Consider the following 24300-nt stretch of genomic DNA (forward strand, 5'->3'; position numbering starts at 1 on the left):
ACACCCGTGTACTTAGATTTAGGTGCACGCAAAAGAACCCCAGGTGGTCCAAATTTCCGGAGTCCCCCACTACGGCGTGCCTCATAATCAGAGCTGGTTTTGGCACGTAAAAACCCCATAATTTAATTTTTTAAATTAAGCCATATGCTTACTCGAAATGTAGCTGCTGTATCAACACTGGCAAGCCCGTTGCGCGCGATGCAGTGAAAGCATCTCCTAAATGGCGGAGCGGAATCCGACACGTGCCCAAGCAAGAAAACCTGTTATGGAAACCGCGGGCTGAGCGAGGCTGTTGCTGACTTGCGCGAAACGTCACAGAGCTGACACGAAAGGACGGTTAAAAGGCGAGAAGCACGAGGGCCCAGCTCACGGGCAAGCATGGCACAAGGTTTTTCTCAGGACGCCCCCGAAAAAAGAAAAAAAAAGTGCCAACGACGACGCGCCACCGAGCCTCGTACGAACCAAGGCGCCGCGCTGCGTACACATGTTGGCAGAAAAACGAGCGTGTTCCATGCGAGAGAAAAAACGGCGAGGAAATGGAATGAAATGAGCCGCGTTCATTTTTGAGCGCTTTCTATTATTCCGCGCCGTTACGTTCCGGTTCGCACGCGCACAAAGCATGCGCGGGGGTTTTGTTGAGGCATGTCCCAGCGCGCTACTTACTTTAAAGGGTAACAAAAAAACATTTATGAGATTTCTAGATTAGAGAGACCGAGGTTCCGCTTGCGTGCGCCAAGCCCCCTAAGGGTGCCAGCAAAGTAATCTTCGGGTCCTTGGGTACGCCAAGCCGCTTGCGTCATCTCATCTAAAGCACTGTATATTAAGCCTGTTTCAGTCCCTCGGCGGAAAAAAAAAAAATGTTGACTGCTAGCGGAGAAAAGGGCAAATTTCGTCAGCGTGACTCCACGCATTTCGTCAGTGTCACGCCGGGTTGACATGAACGAACACAACGCGGCGTTAAGCATTACCGTCGTGAAGGCGACATTATCAAAAAGAAGGAAATAAAGGTTGTAAAATGGACGCAAGTCAGCAGCGGAGACGTTTTTCTTTCTTTCTTTTTTTTTTGCGGACCAAGAAGGTACTCGCCCACGCGCCCCCTCTCCCTCTCGTACGTAAGGACCGAATCAAAATGATGTGCGCCATAACCCCGCACCGTCAACACGTTGCTCCGCAAGAAAAAAAAAAAAATAAGAAAAAACCAGGATGGAAAAGAAGAGGAGGAAATATCAAACTCAACTACGTCAAATCGAGCAAGCGTAATGATACAGCAGCGATGGTGCAGTCCCCTGGGTCGGCCATCCAAGAAACATACTTGGAGACTCAAAAGGCCCCAAAATCCTTACATCCTCGCCCTTTGATCAACGTGTGGTCATATTACCATACAGGGTGTCACCGCACCTAAAGGGAGACAAACGTGTTAAGCAAGTCAGCAAGTCTCTATTACTGGGCCACAGCTGCGCACACACGCAACGCTTTGCTCGAGGAGTGAGGAAAGCCGTTAAACGGTAGTAATGATAACGAGCACGAGCGAACACCATTCAGGAGCGGGTGGCACGATACAAGCATTGCACGCCGCCGGGTCGAGCGCGCGTCGAGGAGGGGGGCGTTGGTAGCAGCCCCCGTTCTCTCGACGGGGACTGCTACCAACGTTACTACACTAGCTTGTCTAGTAGCGTTGGCTACTACTGGAGGACAACCGACGATTCCGATCTCGTCGTGCCTGTCTTATCTCGTGGAAGCGATTCGAAGATACACGTGCGCCCAAGGCGGGGGGGGGGGGGGGGGGGGGCGAAGTAGCGTTCGACAATGTGGCGACAGGAACCTGAGGGTCCCCTGAAAATCTGGCGACATGAACCTGAGGTCCCCACTGAAATGGACTAGAAGTAGAGTGTACTAGATTGCCAGTTCTAGTACACTCTACTAGAAGCAACTCTGGCGCAGCGACCGTTCACATATACCACGGGAATGACGGGTGGTACACGAATTTGTCTAATTTTCGTGCTTGTGGCTTGTGACGTTCTTGTTAAATAACTCCTCGCACTTCATCTGTTTTTGTTCATTTAATATATAGGTTGCGCGCAAGTCCAGAGTCCAGCGACCGGTTCCTTTAAGTACAGCCAATGCATTGATACAGCTAACAGATCCCGTACGCGATGCCTTTGGGAGCGCCTTTCGGAGCTATACGTGCCGGAAGCTAGCGCAAGAATTGAAGACATAAAAGTAGGCTGATGATGATGATGACGCGCCCAAGGCGATTGCAAGAGTCGGAAATACGCCATAGCTGCCATGTTTTTGACACCACTTATTTGCCTAATATTTCAAGACACCATCTTTTAATAAAGACCGCGCACATAAATACTTATTAAGTGTCGCATTTGTAACGCGACATTTTGTTGCATATGGTCCATTTGCGAAGTCACGAAGCCGTTCCAAGCCTGAACGTTGAAGTTTAGGCGAATCCATGGACTTCTTATAACCCTTCATTTGCATGCCGGCTGAAGCTCCGCACTGCAGCTGCCAGGGTTCCCTCGGGTAACTTTTGTAAGAAACTATGACACATACATGGCCTCCGACATCGAACGGCACACACTCGATTTCGGAGGCTACGGTATGCATGGTAAGAAGCGCGCTCTTCGGCGAAGAGGTGGAGAGGGAAAACGAAGGCGAGGAGAAGCGAAGTGGTGCATTTAGAACGAAGAGCAGCTCCGCCGCACACTTTAGCCGCACAGCTATAGTTTTCCCTGGTCGCGCGGCTTAAAACACTGCGGAATAGAGGTCAGGAGCCATAAATACACACCTAGACCTACTCCCCCCCTCGAGAGCGGGATGTCCCGCATCCGAATCTATACCAGCGGCGCCCGTCCCTCCCCGCATCAGGCGTAAAGGGCAAAGTAAACGTGCCTGGCTGAACACAGTGAGCTCACGCGTGCACGGTGTAGCAAAAAGCAACGGGTAAAGTCAGTCGGGTCAGCAACGCAAACCAAAAAGAAAGAGGCGCTTCCGTTGTCCGCCACTAATCCCCTCGTGAGCAACTGAAGTCAATGGATACATCACGGAAGGATTAGTAAAATACATTACCCGTAGCGTTTTCCGCACTGCACAGAACTGCGTCATACGCACAGCGTATCAGTTACGAAGCCTCTAGGTATATGTTTCGACCCCCTTTAGTTACCGGTAACGTCAAACCAGTGTTCGCGAAAGCAGAAATCCTAAATCCCCTTCTAACGTCTCTTCACAAGGAACCCGAAACCGATGGTGCGCGCGCATCCCGAATGCACTCGAAGCTTATCTTCTGCCCTTGCGGATGCTTCAAGATTTGCGCCGAACACAGTGGTGAGAAGATAAGACCTTCAGAGGTTCCGACTATACACCGTCTACGTGACATCGGCAACAAAGACGAAAATTAGCGTCCTCGCTATAGCTCCGTCGACAGCACAAAAAAAGCGGCCCACGTCGCCAACCATGGCCAGAGTCAAAGCGTTTTGAGCTACCCCTGTACTATTTCAACGCGCGTTCTTGCGCAAAGGTTCGCTATAAGCAGCGAGTCTTTCTTTCCTGCTGGCTTGTTGTTCTGAGCGCGGTACGTGGTACGCCCGGGCACGACACGTCCCTTCCATCCTACATCTTTCGCTTTCCAAGCAAAAAACAAGAAACGGGGAACACGAGCAAATACAGGGCGAGCAGCTGAGGCGAGAGAGAGAGAGAGAGAGAGGAATAATGTAGAAGTAGCGCACAGATGGAGGAAAGACTTGGGTCTTAGAAGACAATGATGAATAAAGAAGAAAAGAAGACAATGTAGAACGCTTTAGGCCATAGCGTTACCCTCCAAGAACGAAGCAAGCAAGCCTGTGCGGTGAGGAAAAGCAAAGAGGGAAAGCAAGCGGTAACTGTATTATCAAACGTTCTAATAGTTTCAGCGTACTATATAAGACGCGTTACATAAAGCAGTAAGATATTTTGCGTAGGTGGAAATGTAAAGCTCGAAAAAAAAAAAAAAGAAGAAGAAGAAAGCGCCTTTGTAATGTGCACCCGAACGCAAAGAGTATAGATAGGACGAGTAGATGAGGCTCGTGTCAAGTGCGTGCCTCAGACACATAGGCGGCTTCGATTGGAACACCGCCCCCTCAATGGAATCGCTTCCCACCTCACGATTTGCTTTATTTCTTATCTTATCCGCCATTTTTTTTTAATTTTATCGTTTTCCTGTACGGCCACGCGAAAGCTCAGTTGTAGGCCTTGATCGAAGCAGTTACGGTTGTCGCGGCAGGGGCTATACTCTTAGCAACATGCTCTTTTAAGAGACCGATGGCAAATCAGAGCTACACAAGTGAGGGCTCACGGGAAGACCTCGGAAGAGGCGCCAGAGGTCATCGAGAGCAACAACCACTTCCAAGGAATACCACAATTTCCACTGCATACAAAGGGCAACTTCAGAATAGCTGTAAGTAGTGTCCTTACTGTGACCGTCACATAAACAAACAAACAAACAAACAAACAAACAAACAAACAAACAAACAAACAAACAAACAAATAAATAAATAAATAAATAAATAAATAAATAAATAAATTCTAAGGAAGCCCGCAATGCGGAGGAAGGTTCGTGAAAGGAACAATTCCGACTGAAGCTCGTGTTTTTTCCGAGAAACTCGCGTTGGTTTCCTTTGTGGCTTCGTGCTTAAAGGACGGCTTCGTGCTTAAAGGACTACTGACACAAAAATTTTCGAGCTTGTTTTTTTTTTCTGCTGTAATAAGTAGCTAATGACCCCGTAATCACGGCGCGAAACCTCATTTGCTTCAGAGCACTACAGGTAATTATTTGGAGTCTTCTTTGCAGCGACCAGTCCAAGTTTCGGTTTCAGAGAGTACGAGATAGGAGAAGAGGGATTGTAAACAGTGAGCACGTGATCGCAAAAAAAAAAAAAAAAAAAAAAAACTGTGACGTGTTCAAGCAAGCGCGCTCGCAGGCGAGCGAGTTTCGTGTTGCTAGTTCGTCTGCTACGCCTGCACGAGCTTTGCGATGTCGTCGCCGTCCTCGTTTTCGTCATCCAGCGGCGACTATTTCCTCCAGGCGGGAGTCGCCACCGTATTAGACGCGGCCAACCACTTTTGATTCGATACACCACAGGCGAGCTGGCGATCGCTGGGAAGCGGTATAGGCCTAGCTCTCTGGCCGTCTGATCCGGGGCCGACGGCCCTTGCGATCCGTCCGCAGCTCATAACAAAGCAACTATATTCGTCAACACAATCAAAGTCTGCACATTTGTGACGCTCATAACTGACAGTACAATTAGTTTTGCCGACGGCGTTGGTAGCGATGAGAAAACACGTTAGCAAGGCGAGCCGCTTCGTAGAGACGATTGCTGCGGCGGCTGCGCTGACCGCTTGCGAGGCAAAATCACACCAACGATTAACCATATCGCACAACGTTTCATAACATGCACACTTTCGACGTCACCTTACTCTAAGAGTTATGAGCCGATTTTTGTGCCGCCGTCAGCGGCGAACGAGGCCAGCGTCTCCACCAGGTAGACAAAAAAAGAAAGCACCGGGACGACCGGAGCGGCGAGAAACTTGCTCGCCGGCTCCTCCCCGAAGGCAGCGCAAACTCGTGACGTAGCTACGGTGACGTAGCGTTTTCTTGGTTACTTACAATCCTTCCTTGATGTCAATGTCGCGAGGTGCTGCGCTTTGCGGGTGGCTGCGCGCACGTACTTTTAAAATTGATTTTAATATGTTCTAAGCTATATTCGCCGCTGATATTTTATAGAAGAGTGTGCGTGTCCACCTAAATCGATCTCACGAGTTATCTCGACTTCGAATTTTTGTGTCAGTACTCCTTTAAGTCGGGTGTACGACCACAAATTGCGACTAAAGAACGCTCGGCTATCCGCTGACTATAAAGCACTGAAGTCGTTGGTACAAGCACTTGCGGTGCTTGTTCCATAACTGTTAAGGCACGCAGGCTCCCAGTCCACAAACTTGTATCCGTCGTAAGATCCGGCGGAGAAAGACTACACTTAAAGATTATTAACTGTTCATTACTTCAGTTCGGTCCCCTAAGCTACATTCGTTGCTTTCCCTGCGCATACAAAACACGCGAGCCCACACGTTAGTTGCAAAAACTTGACCGGCAAATACGAGGCACGATTTGACTGTTCCAAGACGTTAAGAAGTCACGAGTTACCTGAACGAATCGCTATCTTCTACGGGAACCGCCCCCTCTCTGTCTCTCTCTCTCAAGAGGCGCGCTGCAGACCCAAACCGAGCGTGCTCGGCAGTCACGTTGTTGCGACAGTCGCGGCGTCACGCACACGTGCCGACCGATGCGGGGTTCTTCAGAAGAGGAAACGCGCTCGAAAACGTGTTTCCGCGACAGCGCTGAGAGAGCAAGACAGGAAAGAATGGCAGCGAGCGCTCGCAACGCCTCGATCCTGCCTGCCTCATGCAACTCGCTGAAGTTACACCGACGTCTCGCATGCATCCACGCATCTCGTTGAAAGCTATCGACGCTGAGCCTGACAAGCTCGTTTAGAAGATGGAAGGCCTCGAGTGATGGTTCTCGGCCAGGGAGCAGACGAATGGCGGTGGTTTCGCCGTTGGTACGGCTCGACAAGTTGGAGACAAAGGCAAATACTGTCGAACCTCCTCGTCTTTTCGAAGTCGCAAGCCGACACAAAAATATATTCGTTATATCCGATAATCGTTACAAGCGTGCATTCGTATGCAGGCACCGGCGAGAAACATGTCAGGTTTACTTCGCCATCACCGTGTTCGTTATACTGCGGCTATGACCGTGTTAGGAGAAAGCTTTACATCGGGCCCAGAAGCCGGCGAACCGATTAGAACGAAAATTTTTGTATTTAAGAGCGAAGGCTGACTTCTACCGGCTTTGAGAAGCGCAATCTTTCTTTATTTGGGCCCCTATAGTTTTTGCAAAAATTTGCAGACATGGGTAAGATATATATATATATATATATATATATATATATATATATATATATATATGTACCCTGAATCACTAGCTTTACAAACCCGTACCTCGGCACCGAAACCAGATACGGCAGTTCTGTAGACTGTATTTCTTAGACTGCGTGAACCGGACAAATTTGATATGCGAGTTTACAACTAACATGGAATTATTAGAATGTTTACGAGGACAATGCAATAGTTCTACTCACAAGTTTATTGGTATATATCGGAGCGATGTATATAAATACATCAATTTTATCCACTTTGGATGTCTCAATATACGCCGTTCGAACGCCTGTAGAATTTTCGCTTCGATCTTAATTTTATCCTTGAATAATCAATCTACCCGCGAAATTAACGAAAACGGAATTTTCAAAGAATAATTAGCAGGAGTGGGAATGCCCAAAGTTATTCTGTGGCAATTCTTGTAGCATATGAAATTTCATTCTGGAGCATATTAGAGCAAATTCTGATTTTAGAGAAATCTGGAGCATGCAAATTTTAATTTAGCGCATTATTACAAATAACTGGGGGTAACAGTCACAAAGCCTTGCGGTGTGCAGCATTAAAGAAGCGTTGAAGAACGGCCTAGCGGCATTTTTCATACTATTTTTGTATTAAGTGCTCGTGTAGTGGCTGGCTCTGCTCCCAACAACCAGAAAGAGTGAAGAAGCCAGGTTTAGTGAACACCCACAGTGGTTTATTCAAATACATTTTTAGGCAATTTGACAAGGCCAACTACTTTAAACCAAGATTCGCATCGTGATTGTCTTCGCTTTGCCACTCACTAGACTCGCTTGAAGCACCTAAGACATTTGGAGCCCACAATGATCGGGTGCAAGCTGCCCCTTCAATAGGCCAAAGGGAGCGACATTCCTCTTCTCATCTGTTCCGATTCTCTCCGCCACTCGCCCTATCAGTTTGCACTTTTTTTTTTTCTTTTTTTGATCGCGGCGATCGAGATGCGTAGCAATGCATCGACGCGATATCAGAATTCGAGATTACCGCTATCGTGGGGCTGTGCGTCGCGGTTAAGAGGAACTGCCATGGCGCCGGCACAAGAAAAAAAGAAGAAAAAAAAGAGGAGAGAGAGAGAGAGGGGGGGGGGAGTGGGGGGAAGCTTTCCGCGGAAACGGCACCAGTGCAGCCATGTGACTCCCCCAACAGTAAGGCGCAGACAAGTGCCATACTTCTTCGCCTGCTCTCGCTTTCCGGCTCGGGCTGGCAAGAATGTCTCTATACACGCTTCGCTTTATTGATGAGGCTTAATTGGGTGTGGCTGTTCGCGCCTACTGGCGGCCAGAACACCAAAATTACTTTTACACGGGCTGCGAGACCAACGACAAACGCCAGGCACCGGGCCAGCGTTCTTTCGCTGATGCCTGTCAAAGAAAGACAAAGCTGCCACAGCAGTGCTGGCGCAGCGTGGCCCCACCTTTGGTCATTTCACCGCTTTCGGAGCGATTTCGCACAAGAGTCAAACAGATTTAGCTTTTCTTTTTAGCGTCGCTTTGAGTCGAATTAAATTGACGAATTACGTACACGTCGGGAATACCAAGAACGCCAGTAATACGGTAATCCAGAGACGTCTCAAAGAAGGGTAAGCGACACAAACTCGTAGCTCCCGCACCACATCATGGATGTCGAAAGCGAATGCTCGGGTCGCGTCCGCTTTCAATGAATAAAGAGTGGATTACATCGCATTAAGAAGGGAACCAAAGATCCAAATGTATTCGACAACTTTCTCAGCACACGCGGAAAGAAAACCGTGAGACCACGATGACGGATTAAAGCTTCGGTTATACTCGCGGATAGCTTTCTGTGGCAACGAAGGGAAAGCTATACGGGGGCGCAGTAACATGTATTACTGCGCCAAGTAAGTAGTCTCGCAGAGTTTGAAAGCGTTCTTGTGGCTTCTCGGAAGAGATAGACATTCGGCGTAACTCCCACGTGCGGCGGTTTTGCATTTGCCCTAAATGCGTAAGACAAAAGCAGAAAAAATAAACTCAAATTTAAGAGGAAGCTCGGGCCAGACTCCGATGCCGTCTATTCAAACACTTGTAAAACGCAGAAACCACCGGGCTCATTTTAATGAAATTTGTTGCGCTTGAGAGAGAAAGTTGGAAGCGGGATTTTGATTTTAGGCCGTAATTAAGAGCAATTTTCGAAAATTCTGAAGTTCGAATATATATATATATATATATATATATATATATTATATATATATTATATATATTACAATATATATATATATAGGCCGAAATTTACAAATTTGTAGCTCTGCATCCGTTGAGCATCCAAAGGGGACAAATTTGATATGAATTATCTTCCGTGAATTTGTTACTTTGTTAAGAAGGGTTTAAAAAAAAACCTTACTGACATATCAGTGGTTTATTTGAGAGCCATGTATAATACAACAATGTTGTCCGCTTTAGATGTGCTATTAGATGCAATTGACAGAATTGTGATATAGTTTTCCAATCTTGAGCTACAGAGCTGTAAACATCATAGTTTCGTGTTCTCAAGTTTTGCGATTTTCAAATGTTTTTATTAAAATTTTACAGCCTAAATCGAAAACTTGCTACCCAACAGTCACTAGATGTCGCTCTTTTAAAAATGCAACAAACCTCATCAAGTTTGGTGCTGTGGTTGACGAAAAAAAAAACGATTTCACATTTCCCACGTATTTAGATAGGAGCGCGCGAGCTAAAGCTTTCATTAGCACTCCCATGGTTTACTTTGTCTTATTTTGCTTTTGTAAACAAGACGTTTATGTATCTTCCTTTCCCAGCTTAACTAAAGGCGGCTGACAATGCGGGACTTCTTTCAGGTGCGTTCTTAGTTGCGCGCGCTCTGTCTCCGCAGCGTTCCCTTCTTTGCCGCAAAAGTTGGCCACGAGTACAGGCGCGAAATTTTAAAAAGTCGCAGTTTCACCCGAAAGGCGAAGCATCAATTGCGATAGCAACTTAGTAGAGAGTTATACGGAGTAAGGATAGTAGTTTTATCAGCTGTATAAACTTGGACATGCAGCAGCACCAGCAACGCGCAAAACTGTTGTCGACGCCGTCGCCGTTTTGCCCGCGTTCGCACGGAACGCGCGCGGCGTTGGTGCCTGTTGCCAGGGCCTCTGGGGGCGGCTCGGACGTTTTCCACGACGAGATCAGAACGGGAAACTCGTCGAGCAGCGTCGGAAGTCTTTACCACCTTCTCGCCTCGCAACGTTGTTATATAAATACGCATTTGGTGCCGCAGTTAAAAGTCGCCTCCCCTCCCTCCCTCCCTCCCTCTCGTCCCCCCGCGGCCTCTCGCGCGACGGAGCGGCGACTATTTCATCGCCGTTGACGTCATACAGAACCTCACGGCGACGGCAGAAATCCTCTTTGAGTGTTCATATAATTGCTACCGCAATAAAAGTACGGAGTTCGGCTCCATTTTTATCCGCCGGTGATCACTGATCAACCTATCATCACTAAACGCTAATAAAACCACGAAAGAATATTTTGTCAGTTTTAAGCGAATGTAATTAACTCGCTGTTGTTCCTTGAAACGGCATTAAGCATTCTATGACCGCCAAGTCCATAGCGCGCGCACGGTATATCAAGACGATTTTATCGAGTAAGTTCCAAGACATGTGCTCTATCTAATAATGCACGGATTAGCGTGGCGTCATATGTCCCTCGCACCTCTCCGCTCTTGCGACGCACTCAGACGCGTTATGTGAGGACGGCGAGAGATGGGAAGATCGCTTCCAGCACAGAGCGCACATAACAACGAGGGATCGAGCTCGAGCAGAGGGAAGGGGGACTTTGATGCGCGGAATTAACGCAGCTGGAGCAAACCGCTGCGCTCGCGTGCGGCATGCCCGACGCGCACGAACCGCGGAGGCGGCCGACCGAATGCGCCGCAACGTGCCGGCGTAAGTAGCTGCGCGCGCCTTACATAAAAAGCAGGCGAAGCGAGAGCCGTGAATGGCGGTGGTTAGAAAGGATGAGCGACAGCGTTCTCCTTCCTTAAACCGTTCGCCACAGCGTTTTTCCCTCCTGTAAACTGCTGTCACCAACAGTCGGCAGACCAAAATCGGTGTCGTGTCGGCCTAGTGTGAATGAGCCTTAAATGGTATACCAACAGACGCACGCAATTGCACCAGGACAAGTTCTCGACACGCTCTTATTTGTTGGCATACGTCTAGTCACGCTAACAACAGCATTGGAGTATACATAGCTTCCAACGGCTACAACAAGCCGGAGTAACCGTCGTTCCGACGCGACGTCAGATAAACGGGACGACTATGACGCAAACGGGCTCCCCCACTAATAGAAAGTAAAACAAAGCAAAGATAAACTCCCGAAATAGCGAAAATGTCACTCTATAACGAGGGCAAGAGCTCCGCCAGCACGCTGTAAAACGGCATGCTGAAACAACGGCGTGCGCCTAAGAATGCAATGGCGGCGAGGGAATGGGCGGAAAAGAAACGCCTTGCGTCGTGGATGCACGACAGACGTCCCCGATGCCACGACGGGAGCTGGCGTACGCCGCTAGTTGCTCAACCGAATACGAGGACGTCTCACACGGCTACCCATCCCTAATGTAACACTAGCACGTTTACCCGACCGCCCGACACGGCATGGCATAGATATTACTGCTCTCCAAGCATACACGGTTCCGATAGTAACTTCACGTTATTCATCCATTTATCTGTGCCACGAGTAGGCGACAGGACTAAATTTCCCTCCGATGCGTACGTACTCATAAGGCTTTCATATATATATATATATATATATATATATATATATATATATATATATATATATATATAGAGAGAGAGAGAGAGAGAGAAATGATTGAGTAATAAATAAGCAAGCAAGTGAGTATGTATGTAAACAGGTAAGTTAAATATAAGTAAAGTGAGTTCTTGTTGGAAGCGCACTTTATTTGACTGAGCTTACAGTACGCTCTTGTTCCCTATTATTATTATTTTATTATTATTATTATTATTATTATTATTATTATTATTATTATTCCTCCTTGCTGAGGTGACCGGGTATGTGGTGCTTATAAGATAGTTATGTTGTCCATATGTGTCGCGACAACCGGCAAACAGCCATGTTTTTCGCCAGTGTCCGTGAAACATTGAGCCAAGGGGGGAGTGGGGGGGTCCACGGCTAAAAGGTTCGCTTTGGTACTGCAACGTGTAGCTATAGGGTCAGCCACGAAAAAAAAGTTTTCAATTTCGAATGCGAATCCAATTAGTGTTCGCCCTCGGAATCGCGCTTGATCCTCCATTTGATATTCAATATTTGTCAAATATTTGCCTTCCCGTCGAATATATGGCAATAAGCATGATTATTGGAGCCCATTACTATAGGCTCCAGTAGGTAGAAAGAGCTGGCCGTTTCAAATGACATCTGTTAACCCAGTTCAAACCTATGCATTCCTGCAACCGCCGTTCCGAACAATGGTTCAAAAGCCATTATCAATGCATAGAAAAATACCCGTTTCTGAACTAAAGTGTAAAGCAGTTTGTTTCGTTCTTCGTATTTTATCCATAAGGTATCTTGCAAATCATCTAATCAACCTTATAGCGCTGCTCGCAGATGTGTTACGATAGCTTATGCGAAATATTCTTTCTTTATCCTCGAGTTCACATGGTTCAAGGCTTCCTTTTATTTGTAATCAGTAATGGTAAAATATTATGTTCAATCTCATACTTGAAGCGTTCACTTCCTCCTCCCCCCCCCCCCTCAAATCTGTCCATACCATTCGTATACTCGAACTAACACACTGTAATTATATAAGCGTGGTCAAAGATACCGTAAAGATACCGTAATGACTCGCTAATGCAGTCGTCAAAAGTTCATGAACAGTGGGATCTAAGAAAGTCGTTGAATTTCCGAGCAGTTTATGACCGTAGCCAGTCGTTCGCCTATACCATTAATAAAGGCTGAGAATCCGAACACCAGGCTGCGGAAATGTTCAGCCTTCTCGCATGTCCTGACGTCGGGTAATTTTTTTTTTTTTTTTTTTACGCCGACTGTACGTAGCGGTAAGCAACAAATGAGAGTAAACAAATACAAAAGAACAGATGACAGGTGACAGGTAGCGTATTTATTAGAAAGTGAAAGTTCGTGCCCTTAGTGTGTATACTTTATTACTATATAGCACCAACGCAGGTTCTCTTAAAGAGATCAAGATCGCGTCACAATGTTTTATCATTCCAGCCGGAACGTCCAGCTACGCAACACGTAAATCCCTCGACCAACTGAATTCTTATTGCACCCACAGAAACTTGGCAACGGTTCCCGTGCGACTGGGCCCACGGGGATCGCGGTCCGACTGCACAAACGAAAGCGCAGCTATTACAGAAAGGCGCGCGACGCCGCCTGCATCAGAGGTGTGGCGCGGCCCACGCCTGAGCGAAAGCCAAGGAAACCGGAACAGCTTTGTGCCCACATTCAGAGACATAATCCGAAGCGAAACACAATTACGAAGGCCAAGTGAAGCTCTGGGAACTTTGTGTTCACGCCGAGAGAATATCAGGCAAAAAGTTACACAAAGCGTAATTTAAACATTTCGACGTCGATAAAGGACACTGCGCAATCTAACCCATCTCCAGATGCAGCCTGTTACGCTTTCGATACATCACGAAACATGACACAAACGCTTAAATTATAATAAGCTCAGAAATTTCTCCGCTGCGTCTTGCGCTTTGTTATACTATGTTTACTGGCTACTACTTATTACCATTACTACCGCGTTACGAATATATCTCATGTACCATTTTCGTCGGCACCCTTAAACAGTACTTCTGTACACTAAGTACACTAAGTATTTACAGTATGTACTCTTACCTAAGCCGATGAATACTCTCTCTGAAACATCGAATACGAAACTATGGCGCCTGCCTGAATTAGTGCCCGGTTTCGCCAAAAGCGTCGCGCCATCTGAAAGACAGAGTTCACGAAAAGCATATAACGATGAGTGATTGTATGGCGACGACGTGATGATTTATGGCACGAGGAGAGTTGACTGATCGGTGTATGCCACTGGGTTTAACGCACCAATGCAACCATGAGTGTGTGTGTGTGTGTGTGGGGGGGGGGGGTCTATGTGAGAGACGCCGTAGCCGCGTAGCGGTGGGCCCCGAGTTAATTTTGACTAGCTGGGGATATTTAAACGCGCACACGTATACACCAGCGTTCTTTTCCTTACTTCTTTTTTCGCGCCCCCATCGGAATGCGGCCTTGACCCGGCCGGGGTTCAAACCCATGGCCTCGCGTTAAACAGCGGCAGAACGCCATACAGCCGCTGAGCTACAGCGGTGGGCAAGGGAGATTTTCACGCCATGCAACCGCGCGCTTCTTGAAGTGGAAATGAAGTGACTGACTCCTCGAATTATTTACGACTGGTGCAGCAAGACAATGCTCATTTTGCAACTGTTGACACTTCGTCCAATTTCCGGCTTACACCATCAATCGAGGCCGGTCTAGTAGTGGTAGTTATTAACAAATCTACGAAAAGGAAAGGAAGGAAATTACTACCGCCCAACAGCTACTGTCTAGCCCAGTCTGTTGCCACCTGAAAACGGCGGCAAGCAAAGAAAGGGGGGTGAACAAAAAAATTGGAGGACGCCTAAGCTTCGCCTTCAAGAGTGGAACGCGATAGCGTTATCGGACCCCGTTTGCATCGCATTTTTCTTTGAGTGGGCTTCACTGCAACATAACGAGGGAAAGCTAGCTTACAAAGACCAAGCTTACACCGATCCCCTCAAAGTCAACTCACTTTTAAGCGGAAATGCATTGCTGGGAAGACGCTTTTCCAGGGGCAATATAAGTCGTCTTATATTAAAATGTGAAGGCCCTAGGATCTTTTTTTATTGTTTTATTATTTGCTTGCTATTGCCCCGACGCGCGCGCGTGTCCAAAACGCATTAGGCAGGCCCAAGGAGCTTGGCCAATACCAATTTGACCTGCCGAGGATGCGAGCGCCATCTGGATATGATTTTCGCAAGTAGCCTACCCGAGCGCGCCGCTGTTGGTATGGTAGAAATGCTGGAAAAATGGGTTTGTGTATGAGGTTCCTCGTAACAAAATTACGTTTTCTGGTACATTCAAATTACAGTCCATCGCCACCGTGTTAGCAGGTTGCGGCTAAGTCGTACTTCACCATTTTTTCTGCCGGATTTCACTGTGAGAAATTCAATTTTTGTTCACTAACACCTTGCGCCACGCGGAGGGCCCGTGCGGTCGGGGTGGTTCGGGATGATTTTCTCCGCCACGGACGCCAACACGGACGCCGGATTTTCTGCGACACGGGGCCCTTAACGTTATCGCGTTAAAACCGGAGTGCTCGTACCGGTGCGGTCCTATCCCATTACGTTTACTTTATGCGCAGTACAACTTCATGCCGGCGCCTGGAATCTGACCAACGCAGAAAGAAGAACAGAAGAGAGAGCCGTCAAGCCGCCTCCGTGGCCTTTACAGGCAGGCTTAACCGCGAAGGCCTTTCGGGTATCGATCCGTGAACGGCGCCGCGCCGTGTCGCACAACCCTACGCGAGCGAAAGAAGCAAAACGCAGCTGCTGCCGCTCGAAATAGCACGCGCGCGTTGCTCGGCAGCCGCAGGTTCTCTTCATGGTTGCGGAGAGAAAGCCTCGCTGCCCGAAATGCCTTCCAGGGAAGGAGGGGCGTGGCGTGCCGAAAAAAAAATGTTGCAGAGGGAAAGTGACGATGCACTGACGCGAAAAGACCCAATCGGCTAACTATTCGTCATGCGCGACACCGACAGATGAAGATAAACAGAATAAATCAGACGAAAAAAAAAAAAAGAAAAATCCGAGGGCACTTAAGCAATTCTTGAGTTTTAAAGGTGAAAACATTGATGTCCAATTGAACGCCGTTGAGCGGTCCTTCGAGTTATGAACTCCTCCAGGGCAAGCGAGCGCGTTGAGACGCTTGGCAAATAACATTATGTCATAAATCAGAGTGCACAGACCTGCAATCCAGGAGGCACTGTATTTCTGTGTGCATTGAATAAATGCAATAAAGAAAGAAAAGGTACTGGTTTAGCCCAGTGGGCAATTCATTCGGCTTCTGAGCGTGGGGTCGTAGGTCACTACCGTCAACGTGTTTCCTTTCAAAATTAGTTTTTTTTATAAACATTGATTTCTTTATAGCGATTACCGCGGCGAAGTTAGAACACAGCTTGCGCGGACAAGGAACGCGCGGTAACACAGGCTTCCGAGAGCGAGGGTGACGTGGCGTCTCGGCGATGCCCTCACGCAACACCTGGCGCGCTATGACTCGTTCCCTTTCGCCCGCTCTGCTCTCTCGAGGCGCGCACGTGACGCGGCGTCGCAGCCAATGGGAATTTAGGTGCCGTTTCGCTGCTCCAGACGACAGACATTCTCGCTCAATGAGCCACACGATGCTCTTGCATGAAAAAAAAAAAAAAAGGTGGATGACATCTCAGCTGAAACCACTTGACCCTTCAATCCAGTGCTTTACCCATATTGTAGAGCTTATAAAAATGTCCACAAAACACACATTCCGTATTATCGAAGCTCTGCCATCACATATCAGGTTCTCTCAGACGCGGTTTTTAAGTAGTTTAAACTTTCCTCACAAGTTTTCCATTATACCGTTCAACTGAATTCATACGTGGCGAACGGAAATGCGTATGTTTCGAACTATTCGGAATTCACAGCTACAAATTGACTTTATTGTATGCTGCTTAAATGCCCGTACGTGTTCAACTGCTTACATATACCAACGTGTATGTGTACAAGCCGATTGTTACAGGGCACACATGTCAGGCTTTCTGGATTTGAGCTTGGAATTTAACTCTTAGAGCTTGAATGAAATACTTGGTTTGATGAGATGAAATTGGGAAGCATAATAATGGAGTGCGCCGGCACAGCAAAGGGGTTATTACAGATCACGGGGAGGGGCCTTCGCCCTGCGCTGGACATACGCTGTTGCTTCTGATGATGAATGCGCACTGCCTACGGTTCTCTGTGTTAAAGAGGGGCGAGCTCGAAACCCCTAAGACATACACCGTTTTTCACGTTAAATTATGTCATCATCGTTTACGGTCGTCCACCACGCTGTGAGAGCACGGCTCAGTTGTGCTTATAAATGCAAAATTATTTCAAAGGGAACCCTAAAATCCTTACTGCGGACATCGTGTATACATCTACATCTACATCGTGTCGGTGTCCCCACGAAAAATATTCATGGTACAACATAATGCACCCGATACCCGAGTTACATGGCTTACATGGCGACTTACTTCTACACCAATCCACGGAAATGAGTAGCCTGCGCTACTTCCGACAGGACGAAAACAAGCTCCGCCTCCTTAAATCAGGCGCGAATGACCGCTTCGATTAAGCCTATAAATCCTTGCGGCGTAACTGTTGCTAGGAGAATCCGAGTGCCACGCCCTTTCCTACACCATAAGAAAACCGCTCCCATTTAGAAAGGCCCCGCAATGGCGACTTGTTTCAGCCACACCCGAACATGTGCGCATGAATTAACGACATCTACGGAATCCCAAGCGTCCCAGGAAGAGACAAAATATTCACAAGCATGATTCGACGGAACCATACGAGCGTTGTCTTCCAGGTGGGCAGAGGGCGTGAACAACTTTTACAACAGTGCGCACAAACCGCACGCCCCGGTGCAAAGATCGACATATGCTTGTTCGAACAGGCAGGTTTTCTTTGGACACAAGGTGTCTAAACAAATGTGTGTATTTGTGGTCGTGCGCACGTCTGTCGACGGTAGTTGGGATATGACAACTCCTGTTCGCTATAAAGAGATTTAATGTCCTCCATTTTAATGATCGAAGACGGAACTACGGCTGCACTTTCGTAAGCATAGCACCGACCGACGGATGGCTCGCAGCCTTCGCAGCTAGTTTCGAAAATGCGTAGCAACGCACCAAAAGAAAAGGAGGGGGAACTTCCCGCATAGGCGGTCGCTGCCTGCGGTGCAAGACAAACTGCGGGAAAAAAAAAAAAAAAAAATCCACGGCGGCTTCCGTGCGGCTGCACGCGGCGTGAAGGTTTCAGCTGGCCTCGACTAATCACAATACTTCACTATCAATCTCTCCTGAGAGGGCCGAGACGGGCGATGGCTGGGGTAGAGAGAGGAGAGAGAAATGAAAGAAACCTGAAGCAACGCGATTATGGAATCCCTTGCCTTCTACACGTCAAGAACACAAGCCAGAAGGGCGAGTTAAAAAGAGGCAGGGAGGGGGCGAGAGGAGGATAAGGGTTACGTCACTTCCCTCGATGCGGGACAAACGTCACGGCGCGCTAACGGCGATGCGCTGAGCACTTTTTCCGCTACCCTCCTCCTCCCTACTGCAGAAACGATAGTTGGAGGATACCTCTCATCCTCGTGCATCAATCTAAAGCAGTGAGCGCCCGTCGATACAGGGCGGGGAGGGGGGGGGGATACACAGATCCATTTCCCGTCATCCTTGACGAGCCTTGGCCGAATCATGCGCGCTCCTCTGGCAACATGTCCCTCTCTGTGCACGAAACTTCGTCAGAATTAGTGTGAAGAAGTTTTATTTCATCACGGGGTATGTCATCCTTACGTGGGGAGAGGCACGCCATGAAGGCAGGCACTATCACGAGAGGTTTCACGGATCACTTCAGGCACCGTGCTCAGGCCGAGATATAAACAACGGCACAAACAGTCCTCACTGCACGATTAAACGGCACAACGATAACGCACTATACTACTAACCAGGCCAACGAGGCACGCGTTGACTTGTTACTGCCCGAGTGAACGGGATTACCGCTGGGTTCAAAGCCATGCACGAATAGTTACGAAATATGGCCGCAGGAACAGCAACGCCGCCAAAAAGAAGCGAGAGCCGCCGGCTTGTCTCGTCAAAAAGGCGAGCGGAACGTCTTCGGCGCACGGGTCAGTTCCTCCAAGGCGCGACGAAGGGTAAGGAGTGGGGGAGGGGAGATATGTATAGAAACAGAAGGCCCGCCACAGCGCCGCGTGCGGCAACCGCCACCCACTTCTTTCATTCGCCCTGGTCGCCAGAGAGAAAGAAAGCGGTGTGGCGCGCTCGGCGGAAGTAAGTCCGACGCGAGAATTCATGCAGCAACGGGTGTAAATGAAAAGAGCGCGCGCCGCAAAGGAGAGAGAAAGGAGAATCACTAGTAGTAATCCAATCTGTCGCCAATGGTCTCTCGAGCGCAGCGCCACCACCGTAAAGAGGAAGGCGGTTCGATACATAAACAAACAGCGCGGAGGGAAAGACAATGAAAAAAAAAAAAAAAAGAAAATAACGCAAAGCAGGCGAAGGCGTGATGTCGCCGTCGGCCGCCAGTCGTGGTACCACCCCTCCCGCTGCCACAAGAACCGGGCCTCCCCTCTCCACCCCCCAACGGACGGCCGACGACGTCACCACGCCAGGAGCGCGGCGGACGGCCAACCGAGCGCTCAACCGTGCAACCCGAACGAGGCTCCACACTGGAGCCGCGTCCGGTGCCCGTATCCGAAACAAAATGTCGGCTATCACGCCGCCTGGCAGCCGACTGGCTGTCTACAGGCGCCGCGGCGGTACCTCTTTTCCCGCGACGCTGACGGCATATCCACGTGAATCACCGGCGAACATAATATCCAGGCGCCAGTGGGCGCAGCGTAATCCTGCTGTTGGTGACGAGGCCAAAGGCGTTGCGTGCGGACCAACTGATGGCCGTAAACTAAAACCCACCAGAAACAGAATCAAAGAAAGAAAGACTGCCACTTCATAACACACAGCAGCGGCCACAGCTGTCACTACTCTGCACACACACACTGGAAGCGACGACGGTGCGCACCTTTGGAAAGCGCAGAGCGGCGCAAGAAACATGGGCGCAGGATCGCTGGGTGTCGGTGCGCCGGCAGTCGCCACGACCGACGAACATCCACACCAGGGTCGCCGCTGTTGCGCCGATATCCTTGAGGGGTCCGGTGTTGCCGCGACCGACTCACGCGGACGAGGAGGGCATCCCAGCCGAGGAGGACACCACGCCACAGTCAAGGCTAGCCCGACAAACGGTGTGACAGGGCGCGGACGCACTCGCTCCCGAACAGTCGACCACGACACATTCTGTTTCGAAGCCCGCGAGATAAATGCACTCGTTGCCGGCTGGAGGAAGCGAGCAAATAGAGCACGGGAGCTGAAGAACCGAAGGCGATCGGCGGCGCTGGGCGGCGCGAAGAGCGCCGGGGCGGAAGGTCAGTTCTTGACAGAGAGAGCGCAAAATGGCGCTGCTAGCGTGGTCGTCGTCGCGAGAGGCACACCGCCGAGCCGGCGCGCACAACAGCCGCGGCGGGGAGATCAGCGGCGCCGGCGACACAACCGGAGGGGGGGGGGGGGGGGGGGAGCAGCAGCACACGGGCCAGGCCAGCCCACAGACAGCCACCTCAGCGGCGAGAACGTAGTACGACGCGGCGGCGTTCCTCTCCCCGCCGAAAAACGCAGGCGGCGGGGGGCACAAACACGCCAGGCGCACGCGTGCCCACACGCACACACACACGCCGAGAGGCCAGGCCGAGCAGCGAGCGAGTCGCTGCTGCTGCTAACTACCGGCAGAGCAGCCGAGAGAGCCGATTTCCCCGCGCAGCTGAAGGAGAGGTCGCCGCTTGAGTTCGTGTCTGTCTGTGCGCGCGGCGCTACGCGTACGCGCGAGAATGAGCCAACCGAAGAAGGAGCGAACGAAGGAACGACGCAACGCACAGAGAGCCCCCCCCCTACGCTGTCCGCCGAACGAGCAGTGCCGCCGCCGGCCAAGATAGAGAGAAGGAGACAGCAGCCCTTCCCTCCTCCAACGGCGCGCTCGAATAAAGACGACCCCCGGCAGAACGGTTTTTTTTTTTTTTTGTTCTTTTTTCCCTAAGGAGCGAACGAAGTCGTACGCAGGAAGGATTGTGGACGAAGTCGATGGGACGGCCCCGCCGATGACTGCTCGAGACAGCGAGGGATGCTGCTTGGATGGAGGGATAACTGCAGAAGGAGAGGCAGAGATGAAAAAGAAGAAAAATACTGAGCGCCCCAGCAACAAAGGAACGCAAACGCGCGTGCGATACGGGCACCATGCGAAGAAAAAGTAGTCCCCTTCCGCTGCGAGCATTCGCGGCAGCACAGCGACATACAAGAGCGCAAGCCGCACCACCGACAGAGAGACCCCGGGCAGAGAGCAAGGAGTGAACGAACGAATCAGGACGAAACGCGCGACGAGAAGAGGGAGAGGAGGCGCCCCGAGGTACAGGAGCGGGGCGGTGTGCATGAAACGATGGAAGAAGACGAAGTAGTTAAAAAAAAAAAAAAAACCTGGGCACGCCAGGGACCGGGAATGAAGCGAACGCGTCAGAAAGGAAATCAGGAAAAGGTAGGACGAGACGCGCACACACGCATGCTTTGCGAGGAGAATCGAAAAAAAAAAAAAAAAGAAAGAGCGAGAAAAGGCAAGGAGGAGGAAATCGTCGCAGCTTGCACAAACCGCACGCGATGTCTCCCAGGGCGTTGGGCTGCGCCAGTGTGCACTCACTTCCCTTCTCGGTGCAGCAGCCAGCCATTCGACCTACGTTTATCCCATGGCCCGAAAAGGCCGGCGGTTCAAGAACCGAGGTGAGGCAGGCCTCCAAAGGTTTCCATGCGAAAGTCAGCAGCAGGCGCCTTGCGCATGCGCCGCCCGATTTCGTACAGCGACAAGCGAATCGTCGCTGCGCTGCATAACTGCCGCAATATTTCGCACAAGGTTATAGCCCCCCCCCCCCCCAAAAAAAAAGGAAGAATAAGAGCGAGAGATCCAAGTGCTCAGTAGTTTGACGGTATATTAGGCCAGTCGCCGTAGAAGAATCGGTCGTCGAAAATGACCGGAAGCTAACGGGTCGATAGTATTCAGCGGACATCTGCGTGTTCTAGGCTAAGGCAGTATTAAGTTTGCTCACTGCGCCTCCTGCGAAGGTTGTTCGCTACGGGAAAAATTGCAACTTGCACAGCGAGCGGGCTCCTTCGCGCACGTCAGGACGAGCGGCCACAGAAGCGAGCACGAGGAAATGCAAGCCGACGCATAAGTGTCATGCATCTTGGCTTCCCGTCTCGACGATAAGTAGAACAAAGAGACGTCGCTGCTCTCTCCCGGTCAGTCTTGCCGGCCTCAGATGCCTCTACGCAGACGTACGTCGCAGTTGTCTTCGGCAGTACTCCAGGGAGTTTTAAAAAGTAAAGCAGCATAATGCCGAGAGCGAGATATGTCAGGGAAACTGAAGCAAAACCGCGCCAAGTTATCCCCGAGTAAAGAGAGTCTCGCAACGAGATCGTAATACAATGCAATTGGCGTAACGCAGCGGCAACCGCCAGTGCAGAACAATAATCGCACAGACATAAAAAAAAAAAAAAAAAAAAGAAGTCGGCGCAATGGCGCCGGCTTGCCGCTCGCCAAGCCTCGATCAGTAGGGCCGGCCGATCCCTCCCCGCGCTGCCAAACGCAGCGCACGGCTCGCTCGCTGTGCTGCAGTCGTCGGAAGTGCGGGGTGGGGGGTGAGGCCTCCCGGATTTGCGCGCAAGGCGCCGCCGCGCTTCGATTCGTCGGGCCGCCATTGCCGTCTTTGCACGCGGTCCCCCTTCTCAACCCACCCCCTCCGTGCATCTTTGGTTGAAAAACATGCAGCACTAGCGATGCGCGACAAGATATGAAAAAAAAAAAAAGTTAATGTGTACGAATGTTTGTGCATTCACTAAAATGCAAACGAAGAACGCGCCCAGCAAACATCAAGAAGTCGCGAGCTTGGAAGGGTGGCTCGAACCTTTATTTTTTCTTGTCATCGTACATGAAACCAAATGGAAAGTCAAATTCAAACCCATAGGCCTACACTTAAACGCGCACAGGCTCGCGCACGGAACGTAGCAATGCAGGGGGATCGCCCTCCACGGCGGCAGTGTTCGTTTCTTTCGCTTCCTCGACAGCGAGAGGCGGCGGGATGCCGCTGCCTGCTGCAGCTACAACCGCTGCCGCCGCAGCGCCATATTCGTCGTCGCACGCCGTACGGGCGAGGCAGGCCCCCCGACGAAGGCACGTCTGTCCACGGCCTCACTCGCGTTGTCTCACTCCACGCTCTCCACTGCTATCTCTCTCTCAGCTAGCGCAACAACAAGCGCCACGAACAGCCATGCTTCTTCCCTCCATTCTTCGTCGCAGGAGCCAGCTCCGGGTGATGCACTAACCGGCGACACTGGAGGAGGCGCCGGTTAGTGCACTATCTCTGCACCGACGAGGCGCAACGTTGCCAGCAGCCGCCTGTCATGTGCGTCATTGGCTTGAATTGTCGCCGAGCGTCCGAGGATGCGGAGGAAAATGACACGCAAACGGGAGTCTGCCGGCGAAACCAGCTGCAAAACATGCACGTATTTTTCAACATCACAGTGCACCGTCCACGGATTCCCATATATCTTCGGTCACAGTATAGCTTAACTGCTTAAGTCAACGCAATCGAACACTTATACCCGGTTTAAGAATGAGGTACCTACAAAAACAAAGCTACGAAGCAGAAAATTAGGTGAACGCTGTTCTATTTCTCAAATCGACTAATCCATTGCTTATAAATTATCCTTGTTGTTTTTTTTTTTTCCCGCCCTGTAAAGGAGTCACGTTAGTGCCCTTTGCGCTTCCTTTCTGATGATGCATCTTGGAAAAGAAACAGCTTAGGTTTCGTAGGTCACGCACCCGTCCTCGATATTCCCGTGCACCGAGGACGTGCCCAGGACCAAGTTAGGAAACCGTTTATGCCAGGTTCACCGGTTTCGAATCACCTACCAAATGAAATAGCGGGTTTTTACTTTCTTTTTATTTTCTTTGATGGGTGGGGAATGGATCAGAGATTCTTATTTTACTAGCAGTAACGAGGTCTTGTTTTCTGGAAACATAAGAGGACATAAAACCTATACTCCATCTCGCAAGTCGTTTGCAGCACTTTGGAAACTGCAGGACTCCTTAGCCAATGGGAATGCCGAATGCCCCTCGAGGTGTGTTCATCCGCGCCGCGTCGTCTGCTGACCGCCACAGCAATGCGCGACATACAACGTGCATAGGCAAATCGGGTGCTATTAACGCTATCGCATTTAATCAATCCTTAGGTGCACAGGTTCGTGAGCCTAGCCTGTGCCAGGATGCGACGACAAACAGCGCCAGCAAGTTCGAGCTTTACGACGACAGGTTCCGGCGTTCACCTAGTCGCTGCTGGCAGGAAAAGGTCAAAGCTGATCGAGAGACTTGCGACCGACTGAACTTCACAAACCGAGCTCACTTCTGCGCGGCGA

At 49.9% G+C, this 24300-nt stretch overlaps 1 protein-coding gene across 4 annotated transcripts in view; it reads right to left on the reverse strand.

Moving 5' to 3' along the window:
* LOC119442301 (serine/threonine-protein kinase tousled-like 2) overlaps nucleotides 1–24300 on the reverse strand; it is a 144200-nt gene that overhangs the window by 44161 nt on the left and 75739 nt on the right. Inside the window, exon 1 of one of the 4 annotated variants that reach the window (XM_037707132.2) lies at nucleotides 19817–20813. The exons of 2 other annotated variants lie outside the window; for them this stretch is intronic. In XM_037707132.2, the coding sequence (XP_037563060.1) occupies nucleotides 19817–19848 (32 nt within the window). In that variant the 5' untranslated portion in view covers nucleotides 19849–20813. Of the gene's footprint in view, nucleotides 1–19560; nucleotides 19751–19816; nucleotides 20814–24300 lie in introns of those variants that run through there. One more of the 4 variants, XM_049662036.1, reaches the window with a different exon arrangement.

The sequence above is a fragment of the Dermacentor silvarum genome, chromosome 2 (assembly GCF_013339745.2).
Source record: "Dermacentor silvarum isolate Dsil-2018 chromosome 2, BIME_Dsil_1.4, whole genome shotgun sequence".
NCBI lineage: Eukaryota > Metazoa > Arthropoda > Arachnida > Ixodida > Ixodidae > Dermacentor > Dermacentor silvarum.